Source organism: Bombyx mori, chromosome 14 (genome assembly GCF_030269925.1).
Source record: "Bombyx mori chromosome 14, ASM3026992v2".
Classification (NCBI taxonomy): Eukaryota; Metazoa; Arthropoda; class Insecta; order Lepidoptera; family Bombycidae; genus Bombyx; species Bombyx mori.
This window is the reverse complement of record NC_085120.1, coordinates 2,497,529-2,522,215: the sequence shown is the minus strand read 5'-3', so window position 1 is coordinate 2,522,215 and position 24,687 is coordinate 2,497,529. Positions and strand designations below refer to the sequence as shown.

The 24,687-nt window shown below is 38.8% G+C and overlaps 2 protein-coding genes across 2 annotated transcripts; one reads left to right on the top strand and one right to left on the bottom strand.

Annotated features, from left to right (window-relative positions):
• Window positions 1-3,604: 3,604 nt before the first annotated feature.
• On the bottom strand, window positions 3,605-11,373 carry L(b002) (pyruvate dehydrogenase). The gene is given in 8 exon segments (NM_001099834.2): window positions 3,605-3,999; window positions 4,280-4,455; window positions 7,253-7,402; window positions 8,362-8,533; window positions 9,330-9,553; window positions 9,938-10,106; window positions 10,943-11,014; window positions 11,136-11,373. Coding segments are annotated over 8 exon segments (1,200 nt in total). The 5' UTR covers window positions 11,190-11,373; the 3' UTR covers window positions 3,605-3,816.
• A 1,938-nt stretch (window positions 11,374-13,311) lies between these two features.
• On the top strand, window positions 13,312-24,173 carry LOC101735776 (AN1-type zinc finger protein 2A). Its single transcript, XM_004922774.5, has 6 exons — window positions 13,312-13,636; window positions 15,494-15,536; window positions 16,422-16,608; window positions 18,252-18,406; window positions 19,874-19,979; window positions 20,362-24,173. The coding sequence occupies exons 1-6, from the start codon at window positions 13,582-13,584 to the stop codon at window positions 20,503-20,505; spliced, it is 690 nt and encodes a 229-aa protein (XP_004922831.1). The 5' UTR covers window positions 13,312-13,581; the 3' UTR covers window positions 20,506-24,173.
• The last annotated feature ends 514 nt before the right edge of the window (window positions 24,174-24,687 follow it).

Here is a 24,687-nt window from a genome sequence, read left to right as displayed (position 1 = left end):
GTCTAATTTTCCTAAGCCCAAAAACCAACATGAACTACGTCAATTTTTAGGATTATCGGGGTTTTTTAGAAGATTTATCAAAAACTACGCATTGGTAGCTGCGCCTCTAACTGAACTTCTTAAGAAGGATCAAGAGTGGATATGGAACGAACAAAGAGAAAAATCCTTCACACACATCAAGGAGCTCTTGCATAAACGACCCTTGCTCGCTCTGTATGATCCACTGGCAGAGACTGAACTCCATACCGACGCTAGTAAACAAGGCTTAGCTGGTATCTTACTTCAACGTAACGAGAAAGGCGCCCGGCAGCCAGTGTCTTATTTTAGTCGAAAAACCACCCCAGATGAACAGCGATACCATTCCTATGAACTAGAAACCTTAGCTATTATAGCGTCATTAAATCGGTTTAGAATCTACCTTCTCGGCATACCTTTTACTATAATTACCGACTGTAGCGCGATCCGCGCTACGCTTATAAAAAGGGACTTGGTGCCTCGTATAGCGAGGTGGTGGATCCAACTCCAAGAATATGATTGCACTATTGAATATAGACCCGGATCGAGGATGTCCCACGTCGACGCGCTCAGTCGTAATCCGATAGACACCCTAACAAATGAGGATCACGTCCTTGACGTACTAACCACTGAAACGGACGAACAAGATTGGATCACCACCGTACAATCTGCAGACGATGAAATTGCACAAATAAGGAATATTTTATGTAATCATGATACCGAGAATATAGCGAACGTATTTAAACATTTCAAATTAAAAAATGGGCGTATCTACCGTATTGTGGGCGATGAGATAAAGTGGGTCGTTCCAAAAGGGGCCCGGTGGCAGATCTTGAAGAGAAACCACGATGATGTCGGCCATTACGGCTTTGAAAAGACTCTTGAACGTATAAGGAAACATTACTGGTTTGGACGCATGAGGCGTTTCGTAAAGAAATACGTATCGGCTTGTCTAGAATGTGCTCATCACAAGGTACCAGGGGGTAAACGTGAAGGAGAACTGCATCCCATTGAAAAGATCGGCGTGTCCTTCCACACAATCCACGCAGACCACCTAGGACCTTTTGTCAGGAGCAAAGCGGGGAACTGCTATATACTATCATTAATAGATAGTTTCACTAAATTTATAAATATCACTCCAGTCAAAAACACGAAATCAGCGACTACAATCAAAGTCCTGAAAGACCACGTCAGTTTCTTCGGAGTCCCAACGCGCCTCATTACTGATAGGGGGTCTAGTTTCACCAGTAAAATGTTTAAAGACTTTACAAAAGATTGTGGAATAAAACATATATTAAACGCTGTCGCGACCCCGAGGGCAAATGGTCAGATAGAAAGATTTAACCGAACCATAACAGAAGCATTAGCTACTTCGAATCATGGCCGTGATGAACGATGTTGGGACGAACGGATTCACGATATACAAATAGGTCTGAACACGACAATCCACAAGACAACGCAAAAGTCGCCATCCGAACTACTGTTCGGATTTAATATAAACCATAGAGCGGAAGGAATTTTGAGCACAATAATAAATGACACGCTTAATATAATACCACTAGATGAGTTAGACTCCGTGAGAGATAATGTTTTGAAACGCATGGAAATTCAACAAGAAAAAGATTCTGAGCGATTCAATAAAAATAGAAAACAGTGTAAAAAGTATGAAGTAGGAGATCTAATCCGAATAGAAAGGCATGTGTCCAACGATGGTCACCCAAAGAAACTTTTAATGAAATATCAGGGTCCTTACCGCATCTTGAAAGTCTTGGAACACGATAGGTTTTTAGTCGAAGACACTCCGTTGTCTCGTAAGGGCGGTCGTCGTTACGAAGGTGTTGTCGCCATAGACAAAATTCAACCCTGGACAAGCTTTAATCGAAACTTCGATGATGACTCAAGCGAAGACGATGACGAGGATGACAAAGACAATGATGATGAAGACAGGAAGGATCAAGCGGGTAATTGACGTAGATGTAGGCAGCAGTGATTAGAAGTGATTAGAATTAGGCAGAAGTGATTAGAATAGCAATGTAACCAGTAACGTTAATGCTAATGAGATTCGCCTCGATTAAAAGTTGAGTCCGTCATAATAATGTAATACTTTAACTATGTTGTAAGGCATTGCAAGTAGACAGGAAGAGAGTGGTTGTTCCTGTATAACATACAAGCATCACGAAGGGACTTGTGATATTGCAGGAAGGCCGAGCTGTTAGGATCATTTTATTCAAATTACCTAATTAGAAACATAGTAAAATATTAATAGCAAACTCTGTTGAAGTATGTTTAAAATATATTTATTTAGAATCAATCCTCGTGCCCATTATTTATGTAAATATTAAAAGTAGGAAATAATAACAGACTAAGACTTATGATTATTTTATAACTTAAATTCTAATTTCATAACTATCCTAAATTTTGTTGACTTCCGGCCTGGCACAAAGAGGCGGGGCGTGATGCACGCAAAATGGCGAACGACACACTGATTTAGCGAGGACGGAAGCAAGACGTACTTTACAAAAGCGTATCGATTAAGACAATTAGTGTACTTTAAAACCTATTCAAAGTTGTGGAAATAAAGGAAGTGTAATCAAACAGCATTTGGATTGTTTTTTTTTGGTGAAAGCCAAAACTCCGGTGGCGGGCGGTGCGATGGTAAAAACATGCAGACACCTTTTTTATTCCAGACTAGGTCTACTTGACAGTGAGCGGGTAGAGTAGCTCATGGACATCAGCAATGCGAAAGGCAGAGACAAGCGGCTGCCTAACGCGTACACAAAAAAAAAAACCAATAATTCTTAGTTACTGGTGATAGGGCCGCCCGGGTAGGTGTAATTGCCCTGCCTCTTTTCAGTGCGAAGCAATCATGCGTTTCAGTATGAAGGGCGGAACAGCCGTTATCTAATATAATTGGGACTTTGACACTCATGTCTCAAAGTGAGTGACTCCATTCACATTGCAATACCCGTGTGCTCCCCACTCAACACCAGGTGGGTTAAGTGGAGCGTGGGCAACGTGCGTTTTTGATGGTTTTCGTAACGGAGCACGGAACTATTACTGGTGGTAGGACCTCTTGTGAGTCCGCGCGGGTAGGTACCACCACTCTGCCTATTTCTGCCGTGAAACAGTAATGCGTTTCGGTTTGAAGGGTGGGGCAGCCGTTGTAACTATACTTGAAACCTTCGAACTTATATCTGAAGGTGGATGGCGCATTTACGTTGTAGATGTCTATGGGCTCCAGTAAACACTTAATACCATGTGGGCTGTGAGCTCGTCCATCCATCTAAGCAATAAAAAAAGGTGCCCCGTGAAGATGACCAACTTCAAACAAATCATCACACTTGCAACAATAGCCATCTTTCTAACCTGTTTAATTTTGATCCACTAACGTTCACACTAGTATCTAATCTATATACTTTTGTAGGCTTATATCAAGTTCTTAAAAAGTATTTTCTGGCTATTAGTGGATACCTTTAATATGAAATATTTTAAGTCTTATACAACTTTATAACAAATATAAGAAGATCCAGAAGAAATCCTCTAAATCGCTTGACATGAAAAATTGCAGGACTTGAAAAATAAAACAATCTTTTTAAATACCACATTTATTATTTACAATTGTGATGTTTACATTACCTAAGTCGAAGGTAACATATTGTGTTGCCGTTACAAAAATAAATAATTTCTACCAAAGGTATTGCCATATAAATGCCACAGTTAAAAAAAATAACAAAAGTGTTAATTTTTTTTTAACATTGTAACTATACTGTGTATGATGTAAATATAATCTATATTGAGGTTTTAGTGGTTGCGAGGTTGGACCTCAAGGTGTTTGAGCGGGGCAGCCGGGTGGATGCCACGGACGAAGGGTTCCAAGTTCTTGTAGTATATATCGGCGGACAACTCTTCAATACCGACTTCTGGTTCCGTCTTCGATTGTTTAGTGGCCTCGTCTACTTCTTTACGTACCTTGGCGTCGATATCCTGCGAAAGAATTTAGAATCAGACTTACTGTATCTTTCATTAACAGTTTAAGCCGAAACGTCGAGAATTTTTTTTCTTTGTAATGCGATGTATCTAAAGCTCTAGCTAAAATTACTTTAGCTTTATATGACTTGATATTTAATGAGAAGTAGTTTATTTTATTAGTGGAGGTTTTTTTTTCTAAATCCTTAATAACCCCAACAAGATTGTCAGAGAAAATTTCTCCCAAAAATGTGAATTTCTCCCTAAAAATTTGTGACAATACTGGCCGAGCTCTCACCTTGAGCTGATCTGGCGTGACGAGCTCGTGATTCAAGATCTTCTCCTTGAACGAAGTGATGGGGTCTCTGGTCTGCCTCACCTCCTGCACCTCGTCTCTCGTCCGATACGACGTGCCGGGGTCCGACATCGAATGACCAGAGTAACGGTACGTCTCCATCTCCATCACCAAAGGACCTGGTGATTGATTTTGTTCATAGTTACACGTTGAAATGGTACCGCTGACCGGATGAGAAGGTCGAGCACAAACTGATAGTCCCTAGCTCTATATAGCGCCAGTTCCAGTTTTGCATTCAGTAAACTTCATCATTATCCTGCCCTTCTCCCAGTCACCTGGGGTCGGCGCAACATGTTTTCTCCTTCCATATTCTTCTACCATATAGCATTTCTTCGCTCACTCCCTTCTTACCAATATCGTCTTTCACGCAATCCATCCATTTCTTCTTAGGTCTACCTCTTCCTCTATATCCTTCCACATTCATAGTTAACATTCTCTTACCAACCTCATTTTCATTTCGTCTCATCACATGTCCATACCGTCCCAAACGCGCACTTCTCAGCTTCTCAGTCACAGGTGCCACTTTCAGACTTCCACTAACATATTCATTCCGTATTCTATCCATTCTCGTTACTCCACACATCCATTACAACATTCGCATCTCTGCTGCATGCAATCGCCTTTCATCCGCCAGTTTAGTAAACTTTATCATATTTACTTTTAAATTCTGACAAAATAAATAACCAAGAGAAATATTACAAGAACTTTTAGTCTGTGAACATTTAAATCAGCAACATTTTGACACGGCAATGTTACCTACCTGTAAAAAGTGTTTCTAATCTCCAATTGATATTCATGTATCTACCTCGGTAAACGAGCATCACAAGGTGAATGCCATTACCGACTTTAAGACATGAGGGCGTAGACTCAGTTTAAAATACAATGTTTGTTCCACTCTTCAAACCGAAACGCATGACTTCTACGCGGAATGAAGACACGGCGTTGGTATCTACCCGGGCGACTCTACTACCAGTGGTTACAGGTCATTGCGGATCCTCCTGATTCATTAACGGTGCTTTTAGGTACCTGAAGCACGGGTTACCGTCTTCACCGAACCCGTCGCTTGCGACGAAGGGCTCGACGAGTAAATTAACCCATAGACACAGCCCACTGAGTTTCTCGCCGGATCTTCTCAGTGGGTCGCGTTTCCGATCTGGTGGTAGATTCTGTGAAGCACTGCTCTTACTAGGGCCAGTGTTAGCAACACTCCCGGTTTGAGCCCCGTGAGCTCACCTACACGTTAGGGTGAAGCTGAAATTGCCTCTTTAGGCCATCAGCATAGGTAAGAAAAAAACCCAGTGATTACGCAATTCTCGAAATTTGGCGAATTTATTTTTGTAATATTATTTTATTCCATCGTGGTGGAAGTCGTTTTCACACGTACAAGTACGTATCTCATTGCAAAAATATGTACCCGCTTGCGGGATTCGAACACCGGCACTGTCGCATCGCTCGATACGACTGCACCGGACGTCTTATCCTTTAGGCCACGACGCGTTCAAACCTAAGTCCTGAGTTCATCTACGCCATGCATAAAATAATTGAACAAAAATTTTATGATCATTCTCATCATTCGTCCAAATACTTTTACATTTCATTAATGCGATATTTTATGAATCAATTTTACTACTTCGCTTATCGCTCATTCTATGATCTCTATAATACGTCCGCTAAACAAGATCATGTGTAATCTTAACGTGATTTTCTGATAAAACTACATTATCTTTACGCATTACAGTATAAAAATATTACAGTAACTTTACAGACCGATACGCGGTACATTTTTGTACATTGTCATGAAATATTTACTATCAACAAAATCTATTATATTAGTGTTGCCATTAATGACAAAATAAATGGAGAGTTGTCAATTTAGAAGGCCATTTTTTTACATTAACCTGAAAAAAACTTTCGTTATTATGACTGTCTGTGATTCCTGCTGGTGTCACAAGGAAAACAGGATTGATGAGACCACTATTTTAAACTACAACCTCATGTCTCAAGGTACATAGGCCCCATTGACCACACAAAGACGATCCCGAGCTAAAAGCTGATAAGTTCTGAAATCTAATTAAAATTCCTGACGTAGCTTCGCGGGTTATTCCAAAAACAGCCTATTGAGGTCTAAGTAAATTCCCACAATTTTACCGATTTCATCTCATCTTGTTTCATCAAAAATTGATTACAATCTCAAATTAATCAACTTCATTTAACTCCGATCATCTTTTCTTCTTCTTTTTCTCCACCTTATTCCTCTAGGTAGGGTCGACACGGCAAATTTTTCTATTCCATTCTCTTTTATCAGCCGTCATCTCAACACTCACTACTCCCTCTCTCATATCGTCATTCACACACTCCACCCATGTCTTCTTCGGTCGACCTCTTCCCCTCTACTTGCACTACCAATTCCATACATCTCCTAGTCACATGCATCTTGTCTCTACGCATCACATGTCCATAACACGCTAACCGTCCGCTCTTTAATTTATCAATTACTGGGGCTTCTTAATATTTTTCATATAACAGAAAATTAATATATTAATAATAGAATCTATACTAATATATAAATCTACTGTGGTTTTTACGGATGTTCCGTTATAACTACTGAACCATGAATCCGATTGACTTGAAACTTGGTATCCATGTAGAAAATACATGTACTTAATGGATAGGCTAATATTTATATGAGTTGGACTCCCTACACCAGTTGCGGGGGCGTTAATGATGAGAATCTTGTGGGGGTGAGAAACAATAATATTAATTTTAAATACTCGGCGAAGCGGACGGGTACAGCTAGTGCTTTTATAAACTCGATACTGGCAACACCGGAATCGCGACAAGCCCAGTTGCCATACTGAAAAAAAAGAGCGTTTCTGTTAGGTATGTATCGCTATCCCTCGGCCGTTAGCAACGTACCTTTCCCTGCGTTGCAGTACTCGATGGCGAACCTGGCCGCCTCCCTGGTGGCGAGCACGTCCATGCCGTCCACCCACACGCCGGGCACGTAGTCCCCGCGCGTGTAGTACTCCGTGCTCGCCGACGAACGGTCCACGCTCGTGCCCATGCCTGGCGACGCAATAACAACCACAAGCATTAAATTTTTTTATTTATTGCTTAGATCGGTCTTTCCCGAAGTGGGCGATAGCGCCCCCCTGTGGGCGCTGCAGACCTAAAGGGGGGCGGTAAGAGACCCAGAAAAATAGTGGGGGCATTGTCTAGTTTTGGGAGGCGATTTGTAATGTCATTTAGGAGAACTCTTACTCTTAACTGAGCTCTCGCTATAGTGGTTTTTCAGTAGATGAAAAATGGGAGCGATAAAAATGAATTTATTCTCAAAGTGGGCAGTAGACAAAATAAGTTTGGGAGCCCCTGGCTTAGATGGTTATACGATCTCACAGCCCACCTGGTGTTAACTGTTAACTGTTGGTAGGTACCTCTTGTAAGTCCGCACGGGTAGGTAATAATAATAATAATAATAATAATAAAGGTGGGCTGTGAGCTCGTCCACCCATCTAAGCAATAAAAAAAGTCATAAGTCAAGCTTAGTCTAAGGACTATTATTATGTGAGGCGACGGTGACAACTACCATTAGTGTTGCCGTATGCTCATCTTCTAACAGTGCCAAAAAAAAAACTTAATTATTAAGTTCGACAAATATACATTCATTTTCGAAAACGATCATTTACACTCTTATGACGTCATATCGGACCGAAATCTTTATAAAAATGAATTGCCGTTCGTTAGTCTCCCTAAAACTCGAGAACGGCTGGACCGATTTGGCTGATTTTGATCTTGAATTATTTGTGGAAGTCCAGAGAAGGTTTATAAAGGTAGATAAATATGAAAATGCTCAGAATTAAATAAAAAAATAACAATTTTGTTTTCTGTTTGATGTGTCCCCCATCGGACGGATTCCTTTTGTTTGCTTTAAGTTTATTTTATACAAAAGTTTAGGTCTTTTATTTATCGATTGAGGAACTACGAAGTCTGCCGGGTCAGCTAGTATTATATAAATCCGCTCTCACCGTATCCGTTGTTCTCGCAAACGAAGACGCAAGGCAAGTCCCATAGTTTAGACATGTTGTAGGCTTCGAAGAGTTGACCCTGGTTGGCGGCTCCGTCTCCGTACAGAGCGAACGTGACTCCGCCGTCGGCGCGGTACTTGTGGGCGAAGGCCACTCCAGCTCCCAACGGGACCTGTACATTTCAGTACTGACTAACATTAAAATAAAATTTCGCTTATATCTATATTGCTTCTAGATGCATTTAAATTTGAGATCACTTTTACGCTATCGAGAACGTCAAAAAACTCGCACTGAGCTATGGCAGTACCCACAAATACAGGTTCATACAAAGCCCTACCTACCCTCGTAGTGATTTTAAACATATAATCATACTTTTTTATAGATCACAGAGTATAAAGGTCCTCGGTAACCGTACTCGTCGAACTCGACAAAGAGGTCGACATGCAACCTAACCCATGCATCAGCCCGCTGAGTTTCTCGCCGGATCTTCTCAGCGGGTCGCGATTCCGATCCGGTAGTAGATTCATTCGCGAAACAATTGCTCTTGAGTTGTTAGGTCTCCTTCGGAGGCGCTCGGGCAGTTGTTAGCAAATCCCACCCCTCTTGGCTGAGCCTTTGCTCGCCCACCTGTCCTGGTGAAACTGAAAAGGCCTTCGGGCCACCAGTAAACTTTCAATCATAAAAAAAAAAAAAAAAAAAAGTATAAAGGTGTGTTCTATTTTGAAACTGAATCACTACATAGTATAAAACAAAGTCGCTTTCTCTGTCCCTATATCCCTATGTATGCTTAAATCTATAAAACTACGCAACGGATTTTATGTATAATACGTTTATATGTATAATAACATCCATTAAATAGTGGAGAAATCAATAATAAATTACAGTTTCCGAAGCGAAGCGAGGGCGGGTCGCTACTGAACAATGAAATGAGAAGTTAGAGATGAAACTATATTTTTATTAGGACTAACCTGCGCACCAACAATCCCGTTGCCACCATAGAAGTTGCGTCCGTACAAATGCATGGAACCTCCCTTGCCCCGGGAGCAACCGGTCCTGCGCCCCGTCAGCTCCGAGAGCACCCCCAGCACACTAACGCCCATGAGATAAGTCCATCCGTGACAACGATACGCGGTGATTACTGAGTCTGCATCTCGCATCGCTGCTCTCATACCTACTGCCACGGCTTCTTGTCCTGATGAAGATGATTAAAGACTTGGAGTGGAACCGTAGATTTAAATGTCTGTTACTATTGTCTTTTTACATAGTGTAAGGTAAATAAGTCAAGAACAATTCCCCCTAAAGCCACAATATCTAGTGGTAAGATATATCTGATATCATATTTAAACAAGTTTTTCATTAACTTGGTATGTTTTGTTTGTATGTAAAGAAATCATTGAACGCCATTATCTCGGATTTCATGACGTCTGATTAACTTGAAAATTTTGCAATAATGACAGTTCAATAATTTTATAACTTTGCTCTAATATCAACTGTATCAACTGACTGTTCTTCCTCTTCTATTTAAAATCAAGAAGCATAGTAGGATTTTTCTTTTTATTTCCACTAATATTCATACCTGAATACAGGTGACAGAAACCACGGATGATCTTTTCTTTATATAGGTTTCCTGATGCGGTTTCAATCCTCCGCAATATCGTCAGTTGTTCATACAGCTTAAGAGCATCTTCAGAAGTGAGTGTGGCTGATGTTGCAGGGCCCTGATCCAATTTATGGAGTTTGTAGGGCTGCAACGAATAAAATAGTTTTAATATTTTTAATCATACACAAGGGCCGGTCCGGTCATTGTTCTAAAGTAAATTAACCCACAGACACAGCCCACTGAGTTTCTCGTCACATCTTCTCAGTGGGTCGCGTTTCCAACCACTAGCCTGATGACGCTGACATGATCTCTCTAGCACATCAGCTTAAGTAAGAAAAAAAAGGGTTCTACTTGACACTGAATAAGTGAGACCGTCCAACACAAAATAAATGCACTTAATTACACAAAAACAATAAAATTACTTCGTTTACTATAAATTAATAGCAAATTCCCTTTTTTAGAAAAAAAATACTAAACGATTAATTCGCCTTTACTACCCATGGGTGCTCCAGCACCCAGTACTTTTACAGCTACTTGTGGCTTAAGAATTTTTTTAAAAACTAATGAAAATATTATGGAAATACAAGAAAATAGATGAAAAACAAAGTTTTTTTGGTTCATTTAAATGTATGACTATACTTTAATATCAAGCAGCATGCCTGGGCACCCTGCGTATGGTTCTAGGTTTAAAAATCATAATATTAAAATTATGAATTAATGCATTCATGTATTAAATTGAGAGATTCAATATTCTGGATCGTAATTCTTGAAACATTTGCAGCAAATGATACTGCACAACTAAATAAGTTCCGTACGTCATTCGACAGGAAAACAATGTTAAACTTGACACTTGAAGGTTATATTACATAATTTAAAACAAAACTCGGAATTAATGTTTCAAAGTGCCACTGTAATATTAATTAATAAATAATAATAATTATCGAGATTAGTAATTTTTTTGAAAGCATTATTTTCCTTTACCTTGATTTCGAATGTCGCCTCTTTTTTCGTGCTGTATTTTGCGTTTGTCGCTACAACCGGTGCAGTCACTTTCTGAACAGAAAAATACACTTAAAAATTTAAAACGAATTTTGCGTAACACTGCCTAGGACATCCAGTTAAAATTCTTAAGCAGTTTACGAAGTTAAGGTACATACTTATTATTTGTACTGACCGTGATTGTGTTTCCGGCTAAAAACTTAGCGGCTGAGGGAATTAATTTACTCATTTTATCTATTATTATTTCTATAAAACCCAGATTTATCTAGTGATCCTTCTGAAGGACCACACTTAATAATTACTATTGCCAAAATTTATCGAGGTACATAAAATCACAAGAGAAACTACACGTCTTTCAGCCCTTCAGCCGCTAGACAGATTTAGGTCGCTTAAATTACTGACGTTTCACTTGTCCGATACCGTGACAGTGACATTGAGTTATTAGTTGCCAACATTAATTTTTTTTATTTGCCTATCTAACGGAGGCATAACATACATAAACTAAACAACCAAAACTATTGTAATTAAAATCAAGGCCATATCTTTGATAGGAAAATTAAAAAAGAATGTGGGAAATGAAGTTTAAACAGGAGAAATAAATAACAACATAGGTGCTAACAATAATGAAATGAAATATTTTCTTCGTAAATAGTAAAATCTAGACGGACTTACGAATTCGAGAAGTCAGGACCAGCGATTTTGCTTTGGAATTATGTACAATCCTAAATATTAAAAGTTAACAAGACATCATTATTCATAGTTTAAATCCGAACAAAAATGGGAATAAAAAAATGAATAAAATCAAACTGAACAGAATAAAAAAACGAGGTAACTATTTAGTTTATCGACTGATGAACGTCTTGGTGCTGTTTGTTCAAAGGGTACCGCCTTCCCAAGCGCTGCGAGTAACATTTTCAAACCAACAAGGACTTTTTTTTTTTTTTCCTACCTAAGCTGAAAGCCTTGAGAGGCTATGTCAGCGTAACCCTAACTTTTGTAGGTGAGCTCACGGGGCTCAAACCTGATGACGTTGCTAACACGAACCCTAGCAAGAGCCGTGCTTCGCAGAATTTACCACCGGATCGGAAACGCGACCCACTGAGAAGATCCGGCGAGAAACTCAGTGGGCTGTGTCTGAGAGTTAGTTTACTCGTCGAGCCCTTCGTCGCAAGCGACGGGTTCGACGAGAACGGTGACCGGTGCTTGAAGTACCTAGAAGCACCGTTAGTGGATCGGGAGGATCCGAGATGACGTGTTTTGGGCGACGTCGACTGCTTTCCATTCTGTCCGCAGGATCGGGAATGTAGTTACCGGCGGCCACGATGAGAGGGTTCTCATGTCGTGCCGCTTTATCGAAGTGGCGCATTGACGCCGACTGCATATACTTACTGGTGGACTCTAAGTCCAGGTCGTCATGGAGGTCGACGTTCCTGACGAACCACGGGGCTCCGACGGCTATCCTGCAAAAACGGGATTGGATTATTTGAAATGATTTTAAGTGTATGCGGGCCGCGTGAGCGAACATTACACTTGCATAGGTCATGACGGGGCGTATGCAAGTTTTGTAGAGTGTCACCTTATTTCTAAGGGACATTTTCCTCCTCCTCGAGTCGTGTTCCTCATGTCTGAGGGTCGTGACCACCATCACCCATGAGCTTCAATTTTAGGATCTTTTTCCACTTTCCCCTGTCCACGGCGTCATGCAGCGCGCTGTACACTGTACTGTCCAAAGCGGTGCGGATCTGATCGGACCAACGAGTATGGCTGCGGCCTCTAGATCTGTTGCCTTCAACTTTCCCTGTGATCATAAGTTTTTCCAGGTTATCGCCGTCTTTCCTCGCAATGTGACCAAAATATTCGAGGATCCGCTTCAGACATACAGTAGACAGTCTGATTTTGATGCCCAGTTGCTTCAATATCGACACGTTAGTCCGGAAGGCTGTCCACGGAATTCTTAAATGGAAGGGACATTTTACTTCGCCTACATATCATCGGGTAGCAACAAGGACACTTGCCACTGGCTGCTTTATAGTAATTGTATTCCGCCTCGCACCGCCGCCGCGCCGCGCCGTTGGTGATAGACAGTTCGATACTTAGAGATGCTATTTCATGCTGATTTGTTTGAAACTTAACCTACAGCCCTTATTACTCAACATTAGTTGAACATTGACATTTTTTTATAAATAAAAAAAAATTAAGACTATAGTATATGTAAAAGCACTATGAAAATTGTTTTTCTTCTATAATCTCTTTTCTTCTATAAATTGTAATTTTCTTTTCTCAAATTCTAGTAAATGGAAAATTATTGTAGACTATATTTGATCAAATCTCATTGGCTAAAAGGTCCAGTTGCCATTAGGCATATTGCGAAATACTAAAAAGTAACGAATCATGATCGAATGGCATATTATTGTTTCTATGATCGAAAGTTTGAAATAATGGATTGTTGTGGTGTGTAATTTCGCAATATTAAAAGTCATACAATAATTAATGCAGTGACTACCTACACTATAGCCTTTATAAGTTCTGTTGGCAAAATTCTCCATCCTATTCATTAATCATCATTTGACCCTAAGTGACGTAAAAATTGTGAACAATCGTGATTAGACAATAAAAAAAAAATGGAATTTCCTCATCTTGGAAAAAATTGTTCTTATGAATCTTGCAATAAACTGGGTGAGTTTTTAAAGTAAATTTCATACACCGCTTAAAGTCAATTGTTCGTTAGTTCGGAATTATGACACATAAGGTAATATTAAATCTCTGATCTCTAAAAGTATGTCATCAAGATCCCAATATTTGTTGTGTAGAATCAATCGCTGAGAAAAGATAACATAATATATCATCATTTGAATTCGCACCAAATTATATTAAGTACATTATAAAGGTTTACAAATAGTAATACTTAAACTAAAATAAAAAACAAGTAAACAATACAAACACTAACGAAACAAAGAAGAAGAAAGAACAACTTACATATATTAAGTTTGGTGAAAACGAATTTACATTTGCTCAATCTTGGACACTAGTGATTGTCTCAGCTGAATATCACTCCGAAGGGACATGACAAGATAATATCATTTTAATTATCAGTATTTATTCATATTCAGTGTTTTATCAATTCCATATTTCAAAACAAGTAAATAAAATCAGTAGTGTGAAAATTTAATTTCTAAGCTATATTGTCTGCTAAACATTTATGAAACGAATTGGTATAGAAACATCCCCACCTTAGGCACGAAATACACACAAACGTCGAGGAGTTCGGCGCTGTGCAGGCACGATGCCGCTTCGAAACTTTTGCATACAAAATGTACGAAGGAGACGTATTGTGAATTACACTCAAGCAGGCGTGCTTGTACTGCACTGCTAGCAGTCGCAACTGAAGCGTTATGCAAGGAGCACATCACAAAGCAACCACATCGTCATCTGAACAGTAGGACATGCTATCGCAAAGTAATCAGCCTATATAATGACGCATCGTGCTATCACTTTGCCTCTTCCGTGCTGTATCCATTCCACGCCTGCGCCGCACTTTAAACCTTACATCGTTTGTGTGTATTTGGCACCTTAAAACCCAATTTAAAATGTTCTGTGGCATTGTTATTGAAAAAGTATACACACCACCCCTGCAAGTGAGTTGTAAGATGAACCTAAAGAAAGCAGCTCCTGTTTGTAAATCTATGAGTTTATGTTCTACAAATATAACTTTTATGTCTCTTATTTGCATAGCAAATCTAGTTATGCTAGTATAAAAACTGTACACTTGCTTATAAACCAGAGAATTTGTTGCTATATAGACTATGATTACCAGAGATCATCATCATAATTAAATGCATATCTACCTAAAGTATAGTTGGCTTTTATGGAAAGCTCTTTTTTTTGTCAGAATCTTGCAATTCCACAATTAGAGTATATAAATGTACTTTGTGAGATCAAGTTGGAGATTGGCTATTTGAAAACATATTTATCTAAAGTTCTAATGTTGGCTATTATGATTTGCATTGTAATTTAGAGTTTATATATATATTTTTTAAATCTTATAATAACTCACATATTTACCTAGGTAATTGCAATTTCACCAGATATTTAAGTTTTCCTCAGAAGCCGCTGCCATTACATGTCATCCAAAAATTTACTTGGGTAAATATGCATCCCATTATTCAATCTCATATGATTACATTACCTAGTTTTGCAATCAACATTTTGTATAATGTGAATTACCAATTGTTCTTCTTCTTAGATGGGTGAACCAGCTCGTAAAACATTTCATATTAAATGGTTTTTAGAGCATATAGATGGCATAATGTCCATGCCGCCACATGAGACATAAGGTCAAATGCTGAATTGTATTGCACAACCGCTGTACCCTTCAAATTGAGAGAAAAATATGGATATCTTCCTGTATAAGCTTACAATACATCATTTAAGGACAATTAGACAATGGAAAATTATATCGAAACTGCAAAGTTTGAGTGTGGATAGTAAATAACTAAACTATGATATCACTTAATTATTATTTCTGATTTTTAGATTTCTTGCCGATGAAATGTGGTGCTTGTCGTGAAGTGTTCTGGTAAGTTAAAATTTAATTAAAAGTGATAACCGAATGTGTTGTAAAACGTCCAAGGTTATTGCTAATTATTGTGGCTGACTACATAATGAATTTCAACGCATGTAATAAAAGTACAGAGTACTGATTGTAGATAATGAAGGAAAAAAATATATATTGTGGTTATATATATGTTTTTTAATAGTGATAAAAATTGCATTGGCCTGCTAAACTGGATTTTTTGATAGCCAGTAAATCTTTAATTAATATTTATAAACAAACTGTGGTTTCAATTCTGGGAACCACTAAACAGGGGGGCCTAAGTTTTTACGGGAGGGCCCGTAAGTGGACAAGCTCACGGCTTAGTGAAGTAGTTGAGCTCATAGACATCGACAACGAGAATGCCACTACTAATATTGAGAAATGAGTTCTAGGTTTTTAAAGTACAACAGCTGTCCCCCCTTCAATCCGATTATTGCTTCCCAGTAGAAATAGGCAGAGTGCTGGTACCTACCCATGTGGGCTCACAAGACATACTACCACGAGAAATTACGCAAACTATTCTTTTTCCCTGGAATTATTACACAATGTGTGATTACTTAACTGAAGAAATCGTTCGTGAAAAATTGGTACTAAAAATGTGAATTGCATATGTTTTATGTCTATACTAATATATAAATCCACAGCGATTTTTACGGATGTTCCGTTATAACTACTGAACCATGCATTCGATTGACTTGAAACTTGGTATCCATGTAGAAAATACGTGTGCTTAATGGATAGGCTAATATTTATATGAGTGTTGCACTCCCTAATAATAATGACAATAAATAATAATGCTAATTTTAAATGCCCAGTGAAGCGGGCGATTACAACTAGTCACTCATAAAATCATGTATTCAATTTCAGCGCCGATCATTTTGCTTATGCGAAACACGAGTGCCCCGAGCCGAACGTACGTGACGTGCAAGTGCCAGTGTGTCCGCTGTGCGGGGCTCCAGTGCCGGGTCGGAGGGGTCAACCACCAGACCTGGCAGTTGGGGCTCACATAGATAACCAGTGTACATCTGATCCTGCAGTAGAGAGACGCAAGAAGGTAACCTATATCTCGGAAACATCGTCTTCTCCCATTAAAACTATATAATCTCAAAACTTGCTAAATTTACAGGAGAGTGTCTTAAAGGTTTAACATGTGATATTTTTAATATTAATCATCTTTGCAACGTTTATTTTTAATTTTTTACCAGATACATTATCTGTCTTTTAAAATAAGATAAAATTATGTATTAATTTTGTTAATAGTAGTCTAAACTATAGGTAAACTAAAAGAAAAAAAAAAAACTAAAACTAACCTACGCTCTTTTGACAGTATTTATCAGAAAAATACTGGTAATACCAAATGATTCCGCATATTAATTCAATTTCGAATATTTTTGGATATTGTACACTTTTAATGCGAAAAGACGACATGTCCTTTAGTGACACCGTATCTCTTTCTGTGAGGTTTTTTTCACATATAAAGACTAAGGAATTCATACGATGAAACAATATTATATTGTCAGTCCTCACAAGCAGGTACTACTAACGCATCTGTTTCTGTGATCACGAGTCCTAGTTTGAAGGGTACAGATGCTATAGGAATGAGACTTTAATCTCAAATTCTTGAAAAACGATGTGATCAACCACCGTTGATTAAATCAAACATCAGACTGCTTGTTTTTATTGCTTAGATGGGGGGACGAGCTCACAGCCCACCTGGTGTTAAGAGGTTACTGGAGCCCATAGACATCTACAACGTAAATGCGCCACCCACCTTGAGATATAAGTTCTGAGGGTCTCAGTATAGTTACAACGGCTGCCCCACCCTTCAAACTGAAAGGAATTACTACTTCACGGTAGAAATAGGCAGGGCGGTGGTTTTTTTTTTTTTTTTTTTTTTTTTTTTATGATTGAAAGTTTACTGGTGGCCCGAAGGCCTTTCCAGTTTCACCAGGACAGGTGGGCGAGCAAAGGCTCAGCCAAGAGGGGTGGGATTTGCTAACAACTGCCCGAGCGCCTCCGAAGGAGACCTAACAACTCAAGAGCAATTGTTTCGCGAATGAATCTACTACCGGATCGGAATCGCGACCCGCTGAGAAGATCCGGCGAGAAACTCAGCGGGCTGATGCATGGGTTAGGTTGCACGTCGACCTCTTTGTCGAGTTCGACGAGTACGGTTACCGGGGTCCCTAACCCTGCCCCTAGTATTAGAGCTGAAGGCATCTAATGCAAAGGTTATTGGATCTGATGGATCCGTAAGGACGTGTCTAGGGCGTCGACGGTGACTGGCTCCTGCATGATCAGGATTCGGGGAGTAGTCAGCGGCGGCAACGATAAGGCGATTATCATGACGCATAGCCTTATCGAAGTATCGTTCCGACGCTGACTTCATGTATTTCCGAATTGATTCGAGGCCCAGGTCGTCGTGTAGGTCAACGTTCCAGGGCGGTGGTATCTACCCGTACCCGCGTGGTCTTACCACCAGTAATTACGCAAATATAATTTTGCGGGTTTTTATTACACGATGTTATTCCTTCACCGTGGAAGTCAAATATGAACATTTGTTGAGTACGTATTTCATTAGAAAAATTCGAACATCTGCGGGATTCGAACACGTCGTCTTATCTCTTAGGCCACGACGACTTACCTACCTCGCTAACATCCAATGTCTTTGCTATTAAATAATGAATGATTATGCAGGTGTTCACGAACCGTTGTTCATACAAGAGCTGCAAAAGGAAGGAGATGGTGCCGCTGGTATGTTCTGAATGCGCACTCAACTTCTGTCTAAGGCACAGACACACGGCCGACCACTTGTGCGAAGGGAAACTTGCCGCCAAGAGGAGACAAGCCGCGTGAGTTGATCAAATTAAACTCCCCAGAGTTCTGCTAATATGTAGTTTAGTGGCAAGCCAGCTGTTGTATATTTAACTGGATTGGTACACCACGCGTAATTCGTTTACAAATGATTGTTGTCCACCTTGTAGAAATGAATATTAAAAAACAATTTAATACTTAAAAAAAAAAACTAATATTTAAAAAAAGGACATGCCCGCTGAGTTTCTTGCCAGTTCTTCTCAGGACGGAGGCTAGTTTTTGTGAATTGGCGGTAGTTCTTTTTGACTTTTGACGTTGAACAAGTGTGTACTTTCATTTATGTTGAATAAAAAAATTTTGATTTGATTTGGTGGATTTGATCGCTCTTAGTGTTAAAACTGCCAATTGTACTTTTTTGTAGTTAATGTATCTTATCATATTGTTTATTTATTTTTTGGTGTACAATAAAGAATACTCTCTCTCTCTCTCTCTCTCTCTTTTGTATGATATAATTCAGATTTCAATCTCATGTCTACAGGCCCCGGTAACGACTTACGCGAAGTAAGCACTGAGCAAATTCACCCCTCTAATACAATAAAAAATATCAAAAATATCAAAGAAAACTAATTTCCACAAACTTTAGTGAAATTATCATATAGTTCATAGTATAATTTTAACGTTAGGCAGCGGCTTGGCAACGATAGCCAGCTGCGCCCCTGGCATTGCTGAAGTCCATGGGCAACGGTAACCACCCACCATCAGGAGGGCCGTATGCCGGTTTGCCTACAAGGGCAATAAAAAAAAAAAACCGGTTCAATCTTTACGCTGCGATCACATGTTCTAGTTTATTCCAGAAGATGATACAAAAGAAGAGTTCATTATATTAAGTTCAATAAAAAAGGAAACTTACAGAAACGCATCTTGTCTTTGAAACGTCTTTCTCATAAAGAACTGGTTTTTAATGCCTTATAATAATGTTACGCGCTGGGGTTCGGGATAAATAAAATTTCACCAAAGTAAACTAAAAACTGTGTTAAATACTTAGAACACTTAAAAAAAAACTCAACAAATACTTTAAAATTCTCAATTCTCTTCTTCCGCTTCGCTTCCGATGATCCGTTCGCTGTTTCGCTTCGAGTAGTTCCGCTTATTGACTGACTGCATGCCATCTCTGCAACGCTTTTATAGCCGATACCACATCCCTAGAATTATCGAGAATATTCCACACGTCTCTAATATTGAGTTTCCGCTATCTAACAATAGATGGCGTTGTACCTCTCGAGCGTTCTAGGTGCTATTAGATCCTTCGATATTCGTTCGACTATTCGGCGATAGATGGCGTTACTCTTACCGACAAAATAATAATAATGAAATAAAAAAAGTGCTTTTTATAAATTTGCAATGAAAACGTATTTTTTTATGAACGGAAACCCAATTTTACAACACACGTCACCAATACTGTACAGTACAACTGTAAGTTAATAACTATGCTGATATGTTTCCAGTAAGGCTGCCATGGCCCGGATGAGACAAAACGAAAGTCTATGGATCCGGAACGAGGCCCCGCTGCCCTCCGCTGTCAGCAGCTTCTCTGAGGTCCAGGGGAACATGGTACGTTACCTCTCCCTAGGGACAAGGAACGCAAACTAACGTAAACCTTAAGCTAATCAACCGAGAGTTGAAAATAGAAGAAAATATTCCATGAATGGTTTTTTTTTTTTTGTTATTGCTTAGATGGGTGGACGAGCTCACAGCCCACCTGGTGTTAAGTGGTTACCGGAGCCCATAGACATTTACAACGTAAATGCGCCACCCACCATGAGATATGAGTTCTAAGGTCTGAGTATAGTTACAGCGGCTGCCCCGCCCTTCAAACCGAAACGCATTACTGCTCCACGGCAGAAATAGGCAGGCTGGTGGTACCTACCCGTGCGGACTCACAAGACGTCCTACCACCGGTAAAGTTATTAACCAGTGTTGTTTTGGTCATCAGACAGAAGACGAGGCGTTGGCTCACGCGCTGGCGTTGTCGATGCAGGAGAACGTGAACATAGAGTCCGGCGACACCAGCCTCGCGCGCGCCCTCACCCGCCAGCGCGTCGGCGGCGACCAGCCCGCCCGCTGCACCGTGTCCTAACTTCGGTAGACAATTCCAATCCATCTCTTTCACACAGATAACTAGCAAAAATTACCATTTCGGCACTCGCAAGCGTTACCGTAGATTGGGGGGAATTGGGACCCTTTCCAAATCCAACACAAAACTTCAATGGTTTTTCTTAGGGTAATACCAATAAAATTGAGATTAAAATGGTTCCGGAGATTTAAATATACGATGCGCTATTATCAGTGGTCAGAGTAGGTAGATTGATTTTATATACTTGCGTCAAGATATTATAATATGGACATGCCATTTTATCCATGGTTATTTTTTTAAATTGAAAAAATAGTGTTTTTAATCCTCATCGGATACAATTTCTATATTTATGAGATACTTGAAAAAATCCCTGTCTAAGTTTTGTCTCATACTGACAAGCGTCATTTCTAATTCAACAGAAAGGGACAAAATACAGTGTAACTATTCCAAGGTGTTTTTGTATAAAATAAAATACTGATTTCTTTCACCATTAGCTAGCACTGGTAGCGTAGATTAATATTATTGATACGTTTTTCACCTTAAACACAGATTCATGCTAATTTCAAAATTCCGGAACAAATATCACAATAAATATGAAGTTCCGGTATTTTGGAGGCATATCCATATTATCCTCAACGTTTGACGTCAACGACCTTAATCTACCTACTCCGACCTCTAGTTATTATGCATAGTTCATTACAAAATATACACAAATACTGAAAAAACTAGCTTGACCCGATTCACCTTAGCTTTTGGGTGAATCAGGTTACGTATGGGGACAATAGAGTTTTTCGATAGGGCTGGTACTATTTAGTTGTTAGGTACGTACCTAACTTTAGATAATTAACTTTTTAATATATTTAATGAGTTTACAAAACTTTGAGGACTAAATTAAACTATTTAATATTCTTAAATACTATATAAAAGTAATTATCAGTTCAACAAAGTTAAATCTAACAACTCAACAAAAGTGTTGTGACATTCCAGATTTGTCCCTATTCGAACTCTAGTCTCTATTCCCCCCAATCTATTTATGTATTCGATAAGTTCTACTGAACTTGTGCTGTATATATTGACTTCATGTCTATTTATCTCTATCACTAATTATTGTGAGTATAATTCAGGATCCACTAGACACTTACATATATGTGTATATATATATCACTACACTCTGAGCTCTGCTAACGTTGGTCTGAACATCGGTTGGATCTGTTGGAATACGAATTTCAGTGATGTATTCATTATCATAATCTTAAGCTAAGGTGCTGGATCTGATTTTGAATCGGTTGAAAATAACTGTGGAGAGTTATTGTAAAACTCGAGTGATTAGTTAAAAATGTTTAGCGAAAAGTCGATCAAATTGAGAACTCATTAAAACACTGGCTACACTCAAACAGGATATTTAGATGCGGCAACTCTGCATAAATCGTGCTATTTAATTCAGAATAAATACTTTTAATATTATAATAATAGTGCAAATTGTTCATTGATTACATTAATATCATATTGTTGATTTGTTACAGAATAAGTATTAAGATATAATATTGTCAAAATAATATGTACAGGTAATCCTCCCGCGGTATTTTATAACACGATTCGACTCTAACACGAAGAGATAAATTCACCAAAACCCTCTTATAACACGATAATGAGATTTTTGTTTAAAATAATTTAGGAAATTACATTATGCATTATGAACACACAATATCTTGGAATAACTGAAATTTTACTGCTTATTTTTTATGTATAATAGATAAAATAATTGTAAAAATAGACATGCTTTAAAAAAAACCGACTTCAAATAGAAAAAAAAAAGATATTCCAAAACAAATTAATATACACTAAAAACAATAATCATCGAAATTGGTTGGCGTGATATTGAGTTATTCATCTATTTGTCGCGCACGTACTTAATTCAAATTTAAGACATATATGGTTTTCTCATGGATACCATTATCAGAACTGGACTAAATTGAAATGGGACCACACGGGAAGCGTCAGCTTTCTAATAAAAAAAGAATCATCAAAATCGATTCACCCAGTCAAAAGTTGAATTGAGAACATCCTCCTTTTTTGAAGTCTGCTAAAAATACATACAGGCATAGTTGAGATGTTTAATTCAGAAAAATAACTCCTCTCTGTACTGGCTTCCAGTGTCACATAACACGGTTTCACACAACACGTGGCTTTGTATCTACCGTGTTATAGGAAGGTTATATTTTGTAATAATTTGAATAATAAATCGAAATAGGCCATCACAGTCACTGAATAAATAGGCCAATGTTAATCACCGACTCAGAATGAAATTTAATGACTGAATCGATAAGTAACTCAGCACTTGTTGTTATTGAGAATAAACATATCGTCTTCTCGCGTTAAAACTATAATCTCAAAACTTACAAATTTTTCAGGAGAGTGTTTTAAAGGTTTAACGAGACTTTCACTGATAGGTAGCTGATGATATAAGTAGTAACTTAGGCTACTTTTTTTAGACTAGCTTTCGCCCCGCGGCGTCACACGCGATACGACAATAACTGCGGGTAACATCGCGGGACTCGGCTATCAATAATAAAATTTAATGTTTCGGAAACGAAGTGAGGGCGGGTCGCTAGTATGATATAGAAGTATTGTCCGCCCGTTGATATAATCAGAACGGACGACATTGATTAAAAGTTATTGATTAGCTTTACTTAATGTTATCAATAAGAAAAAAAATGCGTGTTTTTTACTACCGTCAAATCCGTCAATAAATAACACAACACTAGATAATGTAATATATAAAATGAATTTAAGTTTTTTAGGTGTCTATGATTTTTGTTCGAATTCTATCAACGGGCGAAGATTATGTCGTATCGTAAATAAATAAATAAATAAACTTACTATTTCCAAATATAAATGTTTTTAAGGAATACTGTTCGGAGTTGTCCGTTGATTGCAATTTTATAATAGTAACGTGGAGATACGACTTTATGTTACTGATAATGCTGTTGGAAAAGTTAGCGGAATCGTCATGAATTTAGATGAAGTTATTTGCTAAGTGAATTTATTAATATATATTTTTTAATACTGTATAAACTATTATATGTATGTATGTATATATTTGTAATTTAATATAGATTTCCTTGCACCTACCACTATTTACTCTGCACTACCTTTGGTTGACTGGTAGAGAATGCCTTAGGCATTAAGTCCGCCAATGTAAGTTTTACATGAAGTGTAATAAATAAATAAATAATGTTTACGCACATTTTGAGGTGCGAGATTGAAGACTGCTGTAGTCGCTTTGGGTAATAATTCCAAAACATATAGGTAGGGCGGTGGTGTCAATATTTGTAGACCGACGCGTCCACTGGTGGGGGCCCCCCCGCCGCGCGCCCCTCACCTCCCCCCGCCGCCCCGTTGAAACTTCAACGTTCCCTACAAGCTCTAGTTCTATTGTTAAATATTTTGGTATCCGCTTAACACCTGATGAGCTTTGAGCTCGTGTTCCTGTGCTAATAGTAAAATGTTTAAATCAGACGTATGTATGTATTCGTTCTGTATGAATTAACTTAAAGCTTGTGATTTTTTCAGCTTAATTATAATAATTATTCGAATTGTAATGTTTGAAAATCGTGTTATTATATTTTTGAGATGATTATGATTGTTATAAATCGTTAAAGAACTGATGATTCGTTGTGTTTTATTTTTCTTGGCGATCGGCGGACCTGTGCGACTCTGCAATTCCGATCCGGTGCTAGATCCAGCGAAGCACTGCTCTTGCTAGGGCTACACAGTGTTAGCAGATTCTCTCAGGTTCAGCCCTACCTTTACTGGTGGTAGGACCTCTTGTGAGTCCGCACGGGTAGGTACCACCACACTGCCTATTTCTATCGTAAAGCAGTAATGCGTTTCGGTTTGAAGGGTGGGGCAGCCGTTGTACTGTAAAAAGTGAGACCTTAGAACTCATGTCTCAAGGTGGGTGGCGGCACATACTTGTTGTTGTCCATGGGCTCCGGTTACCACTTAATAACAGGTAGGCCGTGAGCTCCCCACCGATCTAAACAATAAAAAAAAGAACTGAATTGACAACTGAACTGAACTAAACTGATGACAACGGCGGTACTGACCAGGACGACATTTGAGGACACGCGAAAAATGTTAAGGTTTCATTTCTTTACTTCAATTACCGGAGAAGCACCCTAC

Bases quoted from the DNA above. Each gene is read 5' to 3' on its own strand.
- LOC101735776 (XM_004922774.5), top strand. From the start codon at position 13,582: ATGGAATTTCCTCATCTTGGAAAAAATTGTTCTTATGAATCTTGCAAT. The intron at 15,537-16,421 runs GTAAGTTAAAAT...ATTCAATTTCAG, and splicing joins GCTTGTCGTGAAGTGTTCTG to CGCCGATCATTTTGCTTATG. The intron at 16,609-18,251 runs GTAACCTATATC...ATGATTATGCAG, and splicing joins CAGTAGAGAGACGCAAGAAG to GTGTTCACGAACCGTTGTTC.